Raw genomic sequence first — 18,643 nt, 5'->3', positions numbered from 1 at the left:
TGACACCCAACTCTCCCGGCTTGTCAATATGTGACTTCATCTCCAAGATGTGAGCACACATAGACATTGCTTTCCAATAGGGCTTGAGTGACCTTGAACTATTCAAGAACTTTTTGGGTTAGGGAGAATAATTGGAGGAGGTGAAGCAAGAGAAGTATCATTTTCATGAACCAACCATGGGACATCATCTTCATTAGGAAAGCTTATTCCTAGGGATTTGGGAAGATCATAGTTGTCTGAACCAGACATTTACAATGGGAGATATTCAAGTTAGTTGATTTAAGTCCTTAATATAACACCCAATCTGAAATATTAAGGCTAGTACCCAACACAATACTTTTATAACTTAGAAGAGCGATTTCGTAATCCAAGCTATAAAATATTTAAAGGTAGGCGAATGACGATTCACCAGTTTCCACCATGAAAAAACAAATAGAAATATTAGGTTTTAATTGGATTTTAAACTCCTAGATCTTTTGAGATTGATTGAACTTTTCAATGGCATGTTTCAATCTCGATTGTGCCCTCTCAACTTTTGTGACTGGGATGCCGAGGATCACAAAATAAGGTGTTAATAACCATGCAAATATACTTGGTACCCTTAATATTTATCACTTAATCGATGTGCCGGTTAACCACACGCGCTCCACCCATCCTATGATAAACATTAAGTTACCCTTTGCCTATCTTGTTAAATCCAAGTTAGGATGTCGGTTAACCACACGCGCTCCACTAACGAATTAAGTAAAGTGCAAAGTGTAATTTCATGGGTTAGCACCAAATTCACATTTTTCCTAAAGTAACTAAAATTGGGAATTTATAGAAAGTTTAGTTACTTTATATTTATCATTATACATATAATGAAAATTATAGTCCTTGTCCTACCCGTTCGGCTAACGACCCTCCACCAGTAAAGGAAGCGGTGGGTGAGAGTGGACATCCATTAAACTGCCATTTATAGGTAGTAACCTTATACCCCCTTATAGACCGGCTTCGTGAATGACGCCTACTAACGATAAGACTGACTTGCTCTTATACATACATACATATATACATACATACATACATATATAAATATATATATATATATATATATATATATATATATATATATATATATATATATATATATATATATATTTATGTATATATATTATTAACTTATAATACCATAAAGTATAAGGGTTGAATTTTAACTTTTAAAACCCTAGGGTTTGGAATTAAAGTGTGTGTGATGCTTTACAAATTCCAAAACTTGAGGGCAAGTTTTGAACTATTCAAAAACTTTTGGATTTTCATAACTTATGAGTTTAATTAAGGTTTTAAAAACTTTAATGAAAAGACTCTTGAACATCCATAACTTGAGGACAAGTTATGGAGTTCATAAAACAAAAAGACTCTTCACTTTTGTAACCTATGCATTTTAATGGATCTTTAAAATAAATGACTTTTGGTAATCCATAACTTGAGGACAAATTTTGGACTCCATTAAAATACATTTAGATCAAGAATTAACTAACAAACACTATTTCAAATAATTCCTATGATCTACCAAAACTCACAAGTGTATGAACAATCATATTAACAATTTCAAGAATTACATAAACACACATAAAGCTTGAAATTTTGATAACAACTTTGAAATTGGTTTACCATAATCATTACCACATCAAAAACAGGTTTTATAGGTCCAAAACAGTTTAAGGTAATGATTCTAGACCAATTCCAGCCTTAAAACTCGAAGATATGCTGTCAGGGGGTCCCAACTTGTCGAGTGCATGAACCAACTCGACGAGTTGGATGAATCTAGGCATGGACTCGTCGAGTCCCTTAATGGAGTCGGCGAGTCAGCTGTCCAGACAGCATACAAACTTCGATTTTCAGCAATTTGCATCAAGTATAAAAGAAAACAAGCCTAGGCTCTGATACCACTGAAGGGTTTTGAGCATTCTAACACTGCTATGGTGTACATGCAACCCTATAAACCTTGGATCTATGTTTTCTCTTTTATACATGCAAATATTCAATATTCCAAGGTTTCATCCTAACTAGCATGATAGGAAGCAAATATACTACAAAAGCCTAGTTAGATGACATACCTTTTGATGGAGCTTGAAGTCTTGGTCTTTAAGAGCTTAGCCCCAATAGTGTGGAAGCCTCAAGTGGAATCACAAATCACCAAAAAACACCTTGGAAAACTTGAGAGAATAGCTAGCACTTCTAGAAATCGGCCCACCCTTTGTTCTCACACACTAGTTCCCATTTCAAGTGTCAAGGACCTCTTTATATAGTATGAAGGATTAGGGTTTCATCCATGTAAACCCTAATACCCATGACCTTTCATTTCCATAGGATCCATGGGTTAAAAACTCCATGGACTATCCATGCAAGCTTAGTCCAACCTAAATGAACTTGACCCATACTATATAGAAGAGTCCATATTTAATTAGTTCCTTTTGATCACTAAATTAATTCTAAATTAATTCTTGATCAATACTAATTAAATAATATGATTCCATATTAATATATTACAACTTATAATATATTAATATAAAGCATAAACATACTATTCTCAAAAGACTATCCATATAAATTGTTCCGGTGAAGTGCAACCCAAATGGACCATGCCAAATCGGGTCAAGTACATACCAATTATAGTTATGGGCTTAGACACTAATCCAACAGTTTTGAGCCGTATAAATACACTGAGTATTTTAAGCTTGATGGTTGTTCTGAGCCTTGTAAATACACTAAGTATTTAAGTTCTATCGTCGTTCTGAGCCTCGTAAATACACTAAGTATTTAAGTTCTATGGTTGTACTAAGCCTTGTAAATACACTAAGTATTTAAGTTCTATGGATGTTCTAAGCCTTGTAAATACACTAAGTATTTAAGTTCTATGGCTATTCTGAGCCTTGTAAATACACTAAGTGTTTAAGTTGTAAGGCTGTTATGAGCCTTGTAAATACACTAAGTATTTATGTTTGAATACGCTGAGCATTTTAATAGGAAAGCCATTTAAATACACTGATTATTTTAAGAAAATGGTTTGTGCTTAGCCTTACGTTACATTGACTACTTTGTAAAATGAAAAATAAAGTTGCATGCCTAAGTGCACCGAGTCTCCGACGTCGAGCGTCCCTCGGGTGATCATTCTGGGTGGTGGTTTAGAAGTGGAATTTCTTTAGGTTTTTGGCATTCCATGTTCTTGGGATTTTCCTTCCTTCCATCGTCTCGAGCACGTATGTACCGCTGCGGTTTGCTTCAATGACCTTATACGGCCCTTCCCAAGCGGGCCCAGCTTTCCTTACGGTTAGGCATGGCTTGCCTCATTTCTTCTGAAAATGTAATCCCCAACTTTGAAAGCTTTCTCTTTGACCCTTTGGTTATAATACCTTTCCACAGCATGTTTGTAAGCTTCCTGACGGATGTTCGATCGTTCGCGCTTCTCTTTGATGAGATCTAAGTTTCCTCTCAGATCTTTGTTATTTCTTGCTACTTCAAAATGGGTCGTTCGCACTGACCCCACCGTCAACTTTACCGCCAGCATTGCCTCCGTGCCGTAGGTTAGGCTGAAAGGAGTTTCTTTTGTGCTCAGTCTTGGCATCGTCCTATACGACCAAAGCATGCTTGGTAGCACTTCGACCCAGTTGCCCTTAGTTTTTGCCAAGCGCTTCTTGATTCCATTTACCAGCGTTCTGTTGGACACTTCTGTTTGGCCGTTCGCTTGGGGGTGTGCTACGAACATGAATCGCTGTTTGATTCCCTTGTCCCCAAACCAATCTTGGAACAGATTCTCAGCAAACTATAGGTCGTTATCACTGATGAGTATCTTTGGTATTCCAAACCTTGTTAAAATATTTTTCCATAAAAACTTTATCACCTGTCTCCCCGATATGTCTCCCCGATATACATGCTAACGGCTCAGCTTTTGTCCATTTTGTGAAGTAATCTACTGAGAGTACCAGGTACTTTACCTTGCCTGGGGCGTCTGGGAACGGCCCCACAACGTCTATTTTGTACTGATAGAAGTGCCACAGGCTAGAAAGACTCGTCAACGGCACTGGGGGTTCCCTTGGATCGGAGAGTAGGTTTGGGATTCTACACATTTTCGTGTCACTTCCAACGCATCCTAGTGTATGGTTGTCTAGTAGATGCCCATTCGAAGTATTTTTCCTGCAAGAGCGTTCACCCGTCGTTCATCTATACTTCTCTCTTTAAGCACTTCCACAAGGACCTTTTTGGACAGGTGATCAAAACTTGTTGATGCTAACTTGCTGAGGGCGTCTGCTCTTCTGTCTTCTCCTCTTGGGATCTGCCTGATGGTGAACTGTTTGAGAGGTTCGAAAAGTCGTTGTATAGCTTTCACGTATTTCTCCATTTGTTTGTCTTTCACTTCAAATACTCCGTTGATCTGGTTTGCGGCCAATCTTGAATCTGTTAAGGCTACTATCACTTCTGCGCCTATTTGCTTTGTTAATCGTAGGCCAGCTAGCAAGGCCTCGTAGTCGGCTTCATTGTTAGAAGTGTGGAAGTCGAAGTGGATGGCAATAGTGATCTCTTCCCCCCACCCCCCGGGCTTGTCAAGATCAGGCCTACTCCCGACCCTTCTTTACTGGATGCTCTGTCAGTATACAAGGTCCGTTTCTGGTCATCCCTGGGCTAGTCTATCCCCAATGATCCTTTTGTCTGAATCGCAGTTTTCACCCCACCTGGAATTTCGAGTAGAAAATCTGCTAGTGCTTGACCTTTAATACTGGTACGTGGGCGGTAGCTGATATCATGCTCCACTAGTTCGATTGGTCATTTCGCTAATCACCCGGACGTCTCTGGCGTGGCTAGTATTTGTTTGATCGGACAGTTTGTTAGCACCTCTATCTATTGTGCTTGGAAGTAGCATCTCAAGCGTTGTGCTGCATAGATGTGTGCTAACACTAGCTTTTCGAGAATAGGATAATTGATTTATGGACATTGCATTGCTCGGCTAACAAAGTAAACTGGTGCTTGCCTGCCTTACCTTTCCACGACCTGGACCGAAGACATGGCTTCATCCGAGGCTGATAGATATACTTGCAGTGTTTTGCCTGGGGTGGGACTGGCCAATGTGGGTAACTTGTACAGGGCTTCTTTGATCTGTTGGAGTGTTGCTTCTGCTGGCGTTTCCATTGTAAGTTGTTCTTTTCAATGCACCCTTTGAGGGTGTGGAAGAGTGGCAAGGCCTTTTCTGCTGATTTAGAAATAAAACGACTTAGCGCAGTCAGCTTACCGTTTAGTCCCTCAGCATCTCGCAAGGTGTTCGGGGGGTGGCACCTCCATGAATTCATCGACTTTTGTTAGGCTTAGCTGGATTCCCTTCTTGGTATTCTAGTACCCCAGGAATTGGCCTTCCTCAATACCGAAGGTACACTTTCCTGGATTCAGCTTCATCCTGACTTTTTCCAGAGTTTTAAATATTTCCTTTACGTCATCCAGTAGCTTCTTGTCATCAGAGCTCTTTATGACCATGTCATCGACGTAAACTTCAATATTTCTTCCGATCTGTTTTCGAAAATGGAGTCAACTACCCGTTGATAGGTCACCCCTGCATTTTTCAGACCGAACGGCATTTTGGTGTAGCAGAAAGCCCCATGGTCTGTGTAGAAAGCTGTTTTCTCTTCGTCTTCTTTGCTCATCAAGATCTAATGGTACCCCTTGTATGCTTCTAAGAAGCACTTTTGATTGAAGCCTTGCAAGGACACGACTTTTTGGTCGATTTTTGGCAGAGGGTAGCAGTCTTTTGGGCATACCTTGTTCAAATTAGAGTAATCAATGCACATGCGCCATGAGCCATCGTGTTTCTTTACCATGACAGGGTTGGCAATCCAATTCGGGAAAATTGCTTCTCGTAGTATCCCTGACTTGTTTATTTTAGCAACTTTGGCGTTGATTCCCCTTTTCCTGTCTCCCCCCTGAACCCTTTTTTCTGCTTGGTTTCTTTGGTACCTGGCTTGATCATGAGCATGTGCTCTATAACCTTTATCTACCCTTACCATGACCGTAGGATTCCAAGCAAATACATGCTTGTATTTTTTCAAGAGGTTGACCGGTGTCTGTCTCGTGGATGATGGGAGGTTTTTGCCTATGCTGATCGTTTGGTCCGGGTATTCCTTATTGATAATTTATTTGTCACTTGTCAACTCTATTCGTGACTTCTTGTTTTCTTGCGCTATCTATTTCGATTGCATGACCTCGTAACATTGTAACTCCGTTGGTGGCATTGCAAGGACTGTTCCCGACCCCTCCGTGGTGCTGAACTTTATAATCCAGTGCATCGTTGACTGGACTGCCCCAAACTTGAGCAGGTTCGTCTGCCTGAGGATGATGTTATGCTCTGTTGGGTGTCTTATCACAATGAAGTCTATTAGGGATGTCTTCTTCTTTGCTATGTCGTGGCTGGTCAGCGTGAAAGGCAGATGAATTGTGCCTAGGGGCCATAGGCTGTGCCCTATGAAACCTGTTAGTCTCCCCATTGTAGGCTTAAGGTTATCCTTCCATCTATCGGGGAGAAGGCGGAAGCAGTGCTCGTAAATAATGTCCACCGAGCTGCCCGTATCAACGTATACCAGATGGATCGTCACATCCTTGATAGATCCTTGGATTATGAGTGGTTCGTCACCCCGCTAAACCTTCAGACGGGGGTCCTTTGCTCAAAACGTCAGTCCTTGCATGGATCCGGTGAGACTGTCCATATCGTAATGTTCCTCTTGCCTTCCCCGCTTGGAGTGTATCATCAGGATTTTGTGAGGTTGGTCGCGCTCTCTGGCTGCATCTTTGGCGTTCTCAACGTCAAACTTGGCGCGAAGGCTTCGTGCCACCTCGATGGGATTCCTCTTCAGTTGTTTTTTTTCATTTCCTTTTTTAACACTGATTAGTTGACGGTGTCATGAGTTTTACTTTTGTGGTACTCACAGAATCATGCCTTTCCTCCTTTCACCGGTTGTTTGTCAGACACTGCATAAACGTACAGCCGCCTTCCCTGCCTTTCATCTCTTTGGAACTGCCTGAAGCGTCCCTGCGAGCGCTTCCCTCGCCCAAAGTACCTGCCCCTGCCTTGGGTTTCTGGGTCAGACGGTGGTGGGCTGTGGCGTTTTATGGTCGAGGCGTTCATGGCATTCAGGTATGCTTGTTTCGTTGCCTCACCTTCTTCCTGTCTCAGGTAGCATTCTACTTTCTCTCTTAGCTCTGCGCGTATCTGTGGCTTTTTTCCCATCAGCTTTTTAGACAGGGGTCCTGGCAGGAGGCCCCATGTGAAGGCGGCTGCTATTAAGCCTTCGTCGTGACCTGGGACGTCTAGCGTGGCGTTGGTAAACCTGGTGAAGTATTCGCTTACTGTTTCTCATTCCTTCTGTTTGCAGCCAATGATTGAGTGCGAATCTCCCATGTATTTACGAAACTACAAAAAATTCGTCAGGAATAAGTATCTTAACTTCCCGAAGTTGTATATGCTCCCTAGGGCAGTGTCTTGACCACGTACCTGCATTTACATCTAGGGTTGTTGGGAAGTATGTACACCAGAATCGCTCGTCCAGTTTGAGTGATGTCATCGTCCACTCGTATGTATCGATGTGGCTATCAGGATCTGTGGTTCTGTTGTATGTCTTTAAGTGTGGAAATTTTGTTGTTTTTGGGATTTCGTAATCCAAGAGCTCCTTGGTGAATGGAGATGTTACACTACGCGACAGGCAGTCTTGGTTTGGGATGGAAAAAGCACCCTGTAGGTTCTACTGATGGGCAGTAGCTTGGGGTTGCATAAGCATGTTGTTATATGTTGGAGAGTGGCCAAGGTTTGGCCCGTAGAATGCTTGTTGTGGGAATGGGAAGGTTAACGTTTGGTAGACTGGAGGGGTGAGTATTTTACAAGGGGATTATTGGTCACAAGTTGTTGGTAATGTGCGATTGTGGTGGAGAGAGGTATGTTTGATGCAAATGGAGGTGTTGGGAAAGCCATTGTTTGGTTTCTCACCGTTTGGTTCAGCAGTGGTGTCTGGAAAACTGCTGGTGTTTCTCCCACCATCTGGGTTATCGGTGGTGTCTGGAGAACTACCGATTGTACTCCTACCATCTGGTTTATCGGTGGTGTCTGGAAGGCTACCGGTTGTGCTCTTGCCATCTGGTTGGGCGGTGGTGGTGTCTGAAAAAACCATCGGTTATGTGCCTGCCATCTGGTTTGGCGGTTGTTGCTGGAAGAAACTCAGTGTGGCGCTAATGTCTTCCACCATTGGCGGTGTCGTACTGCTTGATATATCCGTTAGTTGGGGTGCTTGTATTGGAGTTCTTTGTGTTGACACGGCGGCGGAAGAAGTTTGTCCTCCGTCGACCGATGGTTGTGGCCCGATTGTTGGTGCAACAGTTATCTTCGAACCGCCTACTTGTGACGTTTCGCCGGTGATTACTGTGGGAATCGGGTTGGTGGTTTGTTCCAGCGACATCATAGGCCTGATTGGGCTGGTTGACGCTCCACCGGTTCCCCTGGTGTCGTCGGACTCCAATTTTCACTGATGAAGAGTGTGCTTTTGATTTGTTTTTCCTCACACTACGGATGACGCCAAATGATGTGACCTGGTTCACGTTCGGCTATGCTCTTCTTCCTTGGCGATTCTGGTGAACCTGCGAGCTCACAGCAAGAAAGGGTCGTCATCCGTTCTCCGGGAAGGGGCTCCCGGTTAAACGCTCCGACGGTCAAGTCAGTGGATAGACTTGGGTTTGTATTGTGAGTAAAATGAGAGAGAATCACTTACTTCCCAAGGCACCTGGAGTAGCCTTTTATACTAGATCCTTCTGCTAGTCCTTACGGGACAAGGGCATCAGACCTGACAAGATCGGGGACGCTGATTGGTGGATTGTGCTCCTTAATCTATCAGAGCCAACGATTGGTTCAGCCGGTAATGCTCTGAGCATCTGCCTTGTCGCCATAGACCGTTATATTTGTCCCGGAGTGGAAGGCGCCTCTGGCGGGGCTGAGCCTTTCTTTACGAGCGCCCTGCTCTTAGGGGCGCTGACGAGCGCTAGGTTCCGTCGGGCTTAGCCTGCCGGGCGCGACATGCCTTAGGGCATTCTCTGGCGCGACTGGGCACAGCTTCTTCGTGCGCGCTAGGGCACGTCATCAAGTCCCTTAGTCCAGTAGTCATAGCGTTGCTAGACTAGTTATGATGTTCTGGACTTAACTACTTGGTACATGTGTCAAGCTCTGATTCAATCGTCGCTTCGGTTTTTACGGCGACGTGACTGCCCATTATGGAAGCATACTTTTCACATTTTTGCTAGGGCACGTCATCAAAAGTATATGTGTGTTTTCATGGATTAGCATACTTTTCACATTTTTGCTAAAGTAACTAAAGTGATATTGAACGTTCTAGTACTTTTATATCATTATACTTTTAAGGAGATTATATCATATCAAATTTGTTCGGCTAACGATCGTCCACAATACAAGGGAGCAGTGGGTGAGAGTAGACACCCAATGATGGTCATTTTATAAGTCACTTCTTTATACCCCCTTATAGTATAGCTTCGTAAATGAGGTGTACTAGAGATTTGACTGACTTTTCTTATACATATAATATTTTAAACTATTAATAGTATATATATATATATATATATATATATATATATATATATATATATATATATATATATATATGGTGTATTTTAAAGCTTTTTAAAATACAAGTTTTAAATACTACTTATTTAAATTAAATCTTTTAATTAATTAGTATTAAACTAATCATGATTTATCTTTATCTTTTAATTAAATAATTAATTAAATTAATTAAATCATCTAGGGATTAAATAATTATTTAAATTAAACAATTAAAATAATTCAAATTTAATCCTAATCTAAACCCCTAATTTTCGAAAAAAGGGTTGTGTTTATCACGTTTTAATTATTCAAATTTTATGATTTTTAACATGATAATTAAGGAAACACGATAAAAGCCTAAAAAGGCTCCCCAATTTCGAAAATGGGGTTAGGAGGCTAGGGTTTCAAGAAACCCTAGCCAATTCGAAATCATGGTCATTAGGGTTTAATTTTCATAAACCCTAATTTTGATATATTCACTATTATGCACAATCAAATAGAAAACTTATGGCTCTGATACCATTGGTGGTTTTTATAGGTTATATTTAAAATCATGTGGCGAAAAAAAAAACTTGAAACTTAAGTTCACACGCAACCTATTTGGATCTAAGTATTCTCTATTGATAGCAATAAACTTTTCAACATCAAAGAACCCTAGGAAAACCCTATTATTATCGAAATTCAAAAAGGGATTATGGTTTACGTACCTTTTGATTATTGTTCTAAAATAATCAATAATTCTTGAACAAGCTCTAGAAAGCAAGCACTAGAAATCTTGTGCCTCTGATGGTTTGTACCCAAACACTAGCAATTAGAATACTTGAGGAGAGAGGAGAGGGGAGATTATTTTCGACAATCCTTCTTGGAGTAATGGTGGCCGAAAATCACATGGCTAAGGCCCTATTTATAGCTGATACAAAAAACCTATATAACCCAAATTTGAAATAAATTAATATTATTTCAAATCTTGACTTTATCTAGTTTTCTTATTATTCGTATTATCTATATGGAATAATCTAGAAACCCTAAGGAGCCTTCAAATTTCTGGCCTCCCCTAGAATCCTCTAGAATTCTTTTCTTGTTCAACTATTGAAAAATTACAGCTTAGGTCCTTGCACTTTTAATTAATCCAATTAATCCCAAAATTAATTTTAATTAATTTCTGATTAACTATTAATTATATAATACTATTTATAATTAATATATCAATCTCATACTATATTAATAAATTAATTATTGTTCTTTTTTAATTATATAATAAACCAAGAAATCAGCCCTCTTTCTCCAAAAGTCATTATAGTCAATTACTAAATTTGAGGGCAACCCAAAAAGACTTTACTTTTAATTAAAGTATATACCAATTTAGCTATTGGCTTATATACCTAATTCAACAATAAGAACATTTTTAAAGAGATAGTGTGATAAGGGTTGGAATAAGAAAGATCGGTGTCACCCATACTACTTACAAAAGTTTTAGACCCGTCTCCGAACAAGACCGAAGGATAAAAACTGCAATTAGATTTTGTTTTGAGTAAAGCTGTTTCAGAGTGAAGATGACCGGTTGCCCCGATATCCATGTACCAACCATTATGCGACAGATCATTTAAGGACATTGTGTTAAAGAGCTTGGGGAAGATCCCTGGCTTGATCCGATTGCTGAGAGGGTGTAGTCGGGTTAAACCATTGCCAAGGTGGGGTGGGCTGATGGATATTGGAAGAAATCACATAAGCCTGCTGAGATTGGGCCGAAACTGTGGACGAGTAGAGATATGCTGAGTTGGAGAATTCCATGGCCTGAAATTGGTGGGCCAGGTGGGACGACTGGGATGATGGACTACGGAGGGAAGCAGGCCGACCTGTTGATTTACTTGGAGCGAACCCATAGCAGCCAATGGGTAGAAACCTAAACCCCATCCGGATGGAACTTGGGGTGTTTGACTACCGCCGTTACTATTTTGATGAGGGTTTCCATTGAACGACCGACCACCATAACCACTTGACCTACTGTTGCACCAATTGCGACTACCACCTCTACCTCCATGAGTTCTGCTGCCACGATTGAACGAAGAGTTAGGCGAGCTTCCGGCGACCAAGGCAGTGGAAGAGGAGGTTTTGACAACATTGATGACCCATTATTTTGGTGATCTTGTTCAATCAGATGTTATTCTTCAACCAAAAGCATGGCTTGAGTATCAGTAAACGATGGAAGAGGCTTGGAATGGCGAATTTGACTTTGAATGTATCCAAATTTTGGGGCCAATCCTTTCACGGTGTAAATAATCAAATTCTTTTCTGGGACTTCTGCATCAAGATTATCTAGTGTGTCGGCTATGGTGAGAATTTTTGTGTAGTAGGCAGACACAAACAATTTTCCCATGGTTATAGATCGAAGTTCAGCATCTAACTGCATTGCCCAAGATTCAGCGTTGGAACGAAACAATTTTTCAAGTTGAGTCCATAAACCATATGCATTTGACTTCTTTTTTAGTGACATCTGAAGCAGGGAAGGAGACAAAGTGGTATAGATGCAACTTTTGACAATTGAATCCATGCATTCCCACTCATCCATATTGGAGGAGGCAGGATCCTTCAGTGGTTTGAGATGGTCAACGACGGTAAAACCACAACAATTGGTCTCGAAAATTTCCCTCCATGCATTAATTCATATTCTCATAATCAAGAAGAAGAGGGATCGAGGCACGGATATTAGATATTCCATAAGGTTTTTCTGTGATGGGGATGTTTTTAGATGCATCACCTGTCATGGTGAGAGTTAACTGGATGAATAGAAGACAATATGGAGAAGCGACGTCAATGAAGGAAGAATGACACTAGGGTTTAAATTAGATGAAGAGATGAATGGCGGTGATCTGATACCATGCTAACATAGGTATTTTCCCATAAACCACGTCTCATTAAACAACCAATATCCTTTCTAATAAATGAATTTTTTTTTTGTCACCTGTCACACCCTCATTCAATTTGCCAAATATCATTTTTTAGTTATTTTAAATTAATTCTTTTCCACATGTCATTTTATAAGTTTTCTATTTTATTAAATTTCACATAATATTTTAATGTAATAATTGCAATAAATTTAGTAATAAAATGATATCAATTTCATTAATGAATTTACTTTTTAATTTCAAACTTCCCAAAATTAAAGCTCATTAATTTCTTTTATTCATTTAAATTTAAAAGATACAAAACATTTTCATTATAATAATTCATTATTTTTCTTATTTTCTTATAAATTCAAAGTTCTCGAATATTTTGACCTTTATATTTAATTTTTTTTAATTAACTCATGTAATACATGTGTCTCATAACTAGTAAATACAATATACATGGGCCTGATACGTATAAACATACACAAAAGATTAGGCCTCAAAAACAGAATCTTTTCTTTCTATACTAATAAAAGAATAGTTATTAGTGACACTTGTCATTTTCTCATAATTTAGATTTTTCTTTTCAAATGCTCTATAAAAATGACACTTAGCATTTTCTTACCATTTTTTATTTTTGAAAAGTATTGATGTTGATAATAAGTTAGGCAATAATTTATTTGATTCTTGATTTTTAGGAAAAAATTAAATTTGTCTTGAATAAGATTCAGTTATGACTGCCGATAATTAACTGTATATACAAATTGAAAAATCGTACAAAATCATGTTTAATTAATAATTTATTAAAAACAATTGATTAACAATTATGATTTTTATTATAAAAAATTAATTATTTTTGTAACAGTGGTTTCCACGGGCTATAACCTAATACATAATATAAATATATATACTAACACATATAAATCTATTCATTTTTATCCCACAATGCATTAAACTCTAAAAGTTCAACGAAACATATTAATAAAACATTTATTTATTTAATAGCTAAAAAACATTTATTTATTTAATAGCTAAACATACATTAATAACTAAAATTGCAAAATGCTTTCATTAAAAAAAATACAATAATTAAAATACATTAACTAAAATTAAATACCTTAAACAATACAATAACTACAAAATATTTTATTTTATTTTGATCTTCTCACAACGGTTCCTCCAAAAATCTCGTCCTTCGTCTGACATGTACTAGGGTCCAAAAATAAATAAGATTGACATCTCGTCATGCTTGATTTTTTCTTGTTTAACTTTAATCTTTTCTTATTTTAAAGCGTTTTTATTCCAAAGATTTCTAATAGTGTTCATAGTTTTTTTATTATCATGCACATGTTTTTCAAGTATTTTGATCAAGTCGACTACTTGATGGCGAGGTGGACTTGGAAGCTTTACCTTTTACAGCTTTTTGGCTGCCTTCGCACCAATTGGACGAGTTGTATCTTCGTTATCATCCAAGTTGATAGAAAATTGTGCATTAGATGAAGATCTAGATGCCTCGGATGTAGTGCTCGCGACTTTCCATTTGGGTTCATTTTTTGACTAAATTCCAAATGTGATCATGCCTGAAATCTATAGAATATGTTGCACTATAATGCTCAAAACCTTCCTTTTTTAAATCTTCATCGGACCATCCCACTTAGTTGTTAACTTTTCAACACTAAATAAATTTCATTGAATGCAACAACTAGTGGGTTCGTGTAATGCCAATGTGTTTTAAGATTTATTTGAGCTCATATAGTGCCCGTCGTGTTGGAACTTTGGTAGTATGTGTTGATACGTTATCAAAACTTCTTGTTGCGTTGTATTGTGCCCTTGATGTTTTCTTCTCATATGTAACCAAGCTTTTGCAAGCAATATTTCTTCTTCCCTACTACAATAGGTTTTTTTAGACATGGATCGTTTGTTGGTGGTAGTAACACTAACTTTTGGAGTAGGTTCCATATTTCGAGGGGGTTTGGATATTTATTTTAAGAAGGATTTGGGCATGAATAATTAAGGTTTGGAGAAATTGGAGATAAAGAAGTTGGGTATGGAGGATTGTTTGGATTTTCGTGATCAATAGAATTCAATAGGTTTGTGTAATAATAGCAATTCATGATTTAAGTATGGAGGGTATGAAAGAGGAAATAATGTAATGAAAATGATCACATTAGAGGTTTTTATAGGAGAAATGTTATCTGCACATCCAAATATCAACACTTTGCATAAAGTGATGATATTTTTCATAAAATGTCTGATATTCTCCAAATATCTTGCATGAAATTTCAAAGGATTTTGCATAAAAGTTTCAAGTAATTTGGATGGCATTTAATTATAAATTCAATTACCATTATTAATTTAAATTTTATTAATGTAATAATTTGGATTTCTCCTTGCTAACACAAATATGGAAGAGAATCAACAATAGTTTGTTGTGGTTTGAGTCAACTATTTTGATATATCATATTTCATCAAAATGGTTTACATTCAAATATATAATTTTATATTTTGAAATCAAATCATATTGTATTTTTAAGTTTAAGAATATTTTCATGCAAATACTATCTTGTGCGAAATATATACAAATCTCTATCTCTATCTCTATTCCTAAGAAAAGACTCCTAAATTGCCACATGGCATCTTCCTAGACCCTATATTTTCTACATGTCATCATTCTAAGCCCTCCTTTTCTTTCTTCTTGCCTAAATAATTGATAAGCCAATTTTATTGCCTTCTAATTTCAATTTCATTTGGGTTCCTAATTTTACTCTGAATTTATCTATATATTCAACCCAATCCCAGAAAACCAGGAATCAAATCTTATCCAAAATTGAATACAAGTTATCTCAGCTTCATATATACATTCATTCTCATAAAATTCAAACTCTACAGATACTCTCTCTCTCTCTCTCTCTCTTCCTCTCTCTCTCTCTCTCTCTCTCATTTTCTATTTATTTTCTTTTGTTATTTTTCCTATTTAATCTTGCTTTTGTTTTATGAAAGAAAATCGAAAGAACTGATACAAGGATTTAATCCATCTTTGATGCTTTAATTATCCCTATCCTTAGTTGCTACTCTCTTGAGCTTTTCTGATACAGTTTCATTCAAGGAGTATTAAGATCGTAAAGTATCATTTTCTGTATTCAACTGACAATGAATCTGTTATGCTAGCTTTATCCATGGAATTACAATTTTTAAGGGGATATGCATCTTCGGGCCTCCTTTTAATGGTATGTATTAGTCCAATTACAATTTTTAATTCATATGCCAACCCACTAATGTTTAATATGTTTTGAAAAGCAAGGATCAAGTAGCATCATAGGTGGTCTGTCCCTGATCATGTCATTACTTTGATCTCTGATAAGCATATTTGGAGTGTTATTCGCAATCAATTTCATACATGTGATGAGATATGGTTGATATTTTTATTGGGAAAGGAGGATATTTAGGTTAAATCTTTTCAGTTGGATCGTTTAATCAATATTTTTTTACGTTTCTTTTTCTGATTTTTTTCTTTCCAATTTGAAATTTTTATTTCTCTCTTTGTTGTCGGGACAGTAGGTATTAGCTTGGAGATTACTTTCACGCTAAGCAATGTGGTGGGTCAGATCTACTCTATGGTTTAAACATTTGTATTAAATTGATCAAATGATCACGTGATTTTGGTTCTTTTCACGGTTTGTGCAAGCTGTGATTTGTAATTTTGATTATCACACTTCAATTTCCCTTTTACACATGTAACTTATGTTTTGTCGAGTAATTTTTATTAATTTGTTTGTTGTGCACGGTTACGATGGCGGACGAGGTTAAATTTGTGTTGCTAGAAAAGAGGCTTTGTTTTCTAGGTGCATGTTTCTTCTTTCACCATAAAAACTGCAAACAAATGAAATTTTACGTTGATTTATTTAACAAAGATATTTGCTTTTGGTTATTGATTTAATTATAAAGTATATAATGAATTAACATCGAGAGGATACGGATTTTATCCGACAACAACACATTTAAGTGAATGTCATTCCAGGTAAGTTGCTTTCCTGTTTATCCTTAATTATAAACTATTGTATTCATTTTTTTGTCTCATGTGAACTTGAGGGATGTTTTATTTATTTATTTTATTAACTTTTTCTTTGTGGATATATAGTTTAAAATCAAATTTTAATAGGTTTTCAGCACTAGAAGTTATTAACCCTATCCTTCTATCAACCAAACGGGGTTCCCCTAACTAGCAAATCTTTATAAATATTTTGAAATTCTATTTTTGGAGATCGAAAAGAGATTATTAAGTAAAAAAAAATTGAGGTTTGTAATGATATTAGAAGTTATTAAGTAGACATGCTTTTGAAGAAGTTGTTAAGTTATTAAGTAAGCATGCTACTTTCACTTTGAAGCCAAAAATAGCATGTTATTTTCATTTTTAAGCCAAAAAGAACATGTCACTTTATTTTAAGACAACTATAACATGCCCTTTTCACTTTTTAAGTCGAGATGACCAATCTGCAAACGTAGCACCTATAATAGTTTTGGATGTCTGATCTTCATATCCAATCACAATTTTTTAATTAAGACCGAAAAAATAATGCTACAAACATCTAATTAGATTTAATAATTATATTTGAGACCCATGTATACACTTTTGAATCAGATATGCTGTTATAATATTTAGTTTTAAATGTTTTTTTATTATATTTTATAAATATGCTGTTATAATATCTTATGGTTATAAGTTATGCAACTATCATTTTGTTGATATGTGTACATGGTTTTCATTAAATAAATTATAAGATGATTCATAAAAGCTATTGCATATACATTGGTTGTATTTGTACATGTGTATTGATACAAACAGGTAAGTACAATGCCATTTTATAGTTTTTGGATTGGAAATTGTCTATATCTTTAAGTTTAGGCACTTAAAGGGATTTTTCTACATTAAAAGGGTAATTTTTATAAATTTTTGCAATAAAAGGGATTTTTCTGTAATTTTATGCATTAAAAGGGCAATTTATATATTCAAGGGGATTTAATTGTAGTTTTATGCATTAAAACGGTAATTTATGTAATTTTCAGCATTTAAAGTATAATATTTGTTATTTTCTACATTAAAAGGGTAATTTTTGTAACTTTATGCTTTACAGAGTAAATTCTGCAATTTTCTTCATTTAAAAGATAACCTTTCTCACTAATTTTTTTTTTCAATATTCATGACATGTGTTCGCCTCATTTTGAGGATTATTTAGCCCGTTTGTTCATTATCTCTATATGGTTTAATCCTTTCATTCTAATTTATTTGTTATACCAATGCACTATAAAATATAGATTTAACGTACAGTGTTATGTTTAATAATAGTGGAAACATTTATGAAATAAGTGATCATTTTACCCCTTTCATTTTTTCCAATATAATTTAGTTTGTTTTTGCTAATAATAACAATGCATTTTCTGTTTCGTATCTGATAGGGGTAAAATGGTCATTTATATAAAACCAATGTTTTAGTGTTTTAGTGGTAAAAATAAACCAAGAACCAATATAATTTATTTATTTTTTCTAATAACAACAATGCACTTTTTGCTAAATATGTTTTTTTTTAAATTCCATGGTGTAGTTGTTTGCTTTATTTTGAGGATGATTTAGCCTCTGGTGCAGTTTGTTCATTATCTCAGTATGGTTTAACCCTTTCGTTCTAATTTATTTATGTTTTTCTCATGAAACTACTTTTTTGTATAATTTTAATTTGGTTGGTAAAAAAAGACATTCTACTATAAAGATTTTAAGATAAATTAAAAGTAGGGTGCTATTAAATGAAAATTAGGCCGCTATTAGACAAAAAAATGAAAAGTAATATGCCATAATATAGGCATTGTAGTATAGACATTTTAAGAAATTAAAAACAATTAATTTGCAATAAATGGTTAATTATGTAAATTAAAGTAAAATATAGCAATAAAACTACAAAATAAGTATTATTATGCTAATATACTTTCTTAAACATTATCTAGCTTGATGTACTTTTTAAATAAGGCATTACACTATAGAAATTTTAATTTATATGAAAAGTAGGGTGTTATTAAATGAAAAGGAAAATGACATATATAACCCAAGAACTTTTTAGGGTTGACTCATTCAGTCCCTAATGTTATT

At 36.4% G+C, this 18,643-nt stretch overlaps 1 protein-coding gene and 1 long non-coding RNA gene across 3 annotated transcripts; one reads left to right on the top strand and one right to left on the bottom strand.

Annotated features, from left to right (window-relative positions):
- Positions 1-11,780: 11,780 nt before the first annotated feature.
- LOC145164291 (uncharacterized) lies at positions 11,781-12,188 on the bottom strand. The gene has a single exon (XM_079083014.1). It carries the CDS (start codon positions 12,186-12,188, stop codon positions 11,781-11,783), a length of 408 nt encoding a protein of 135 aa, XP_078939140.1.
- Positions 12,189-15,416: 3,228 nt separating this feature from the next.
- On the top strand, positions 15,417-16,289 carry LOC145162754 (uncharacterized). Of its 2 annotated transcripts, none has more exons than XR_013739303.1 (2): positions 15,417-15,734; positions 15,809-16,289. It is a non-coding gene; the product is annotated as an uncharacterized LOC145162754 (long non-coding RNA). The 2 variants fall into 2 exon arrangements; XR_013739302.1 differs by having other exon boundaries at positions 15,805-16,289.
- Positions 16,290-18,643: the final 2,354 nt, after the last annotated feature.

Source organism: Lactuca virosa, chromosome 3, assembly GCF_052849685.1.
Source record: "Lactuca virosa cultivar CGN04683 chromosome 3, Lactuca_virosa_CGN04683_v6, whole genome shotgun sequence".
In the NCBI taxonomy this organism is placed as follows: domain Eukaryota; kingdom Viridiplantae; phylum Streptophyta; class Magnoliopsida; order Asterales; family Asteraceae; genus Lactuca; species Lactuca virosa.
Note: the sequence above shows the minus strand (reverse complement) of the source record. Positions and strands in the feature narration are given on the sequence as shown.

Coding starts and splice junctions, on each gene's coding strand:
- LOC145164291 (XM_079083014.1), bottom strand. CDS start 12,188: ATGGATGAGTGGGAATGCATGGATTCAATTGTCAAAAGTTGCATCTAT.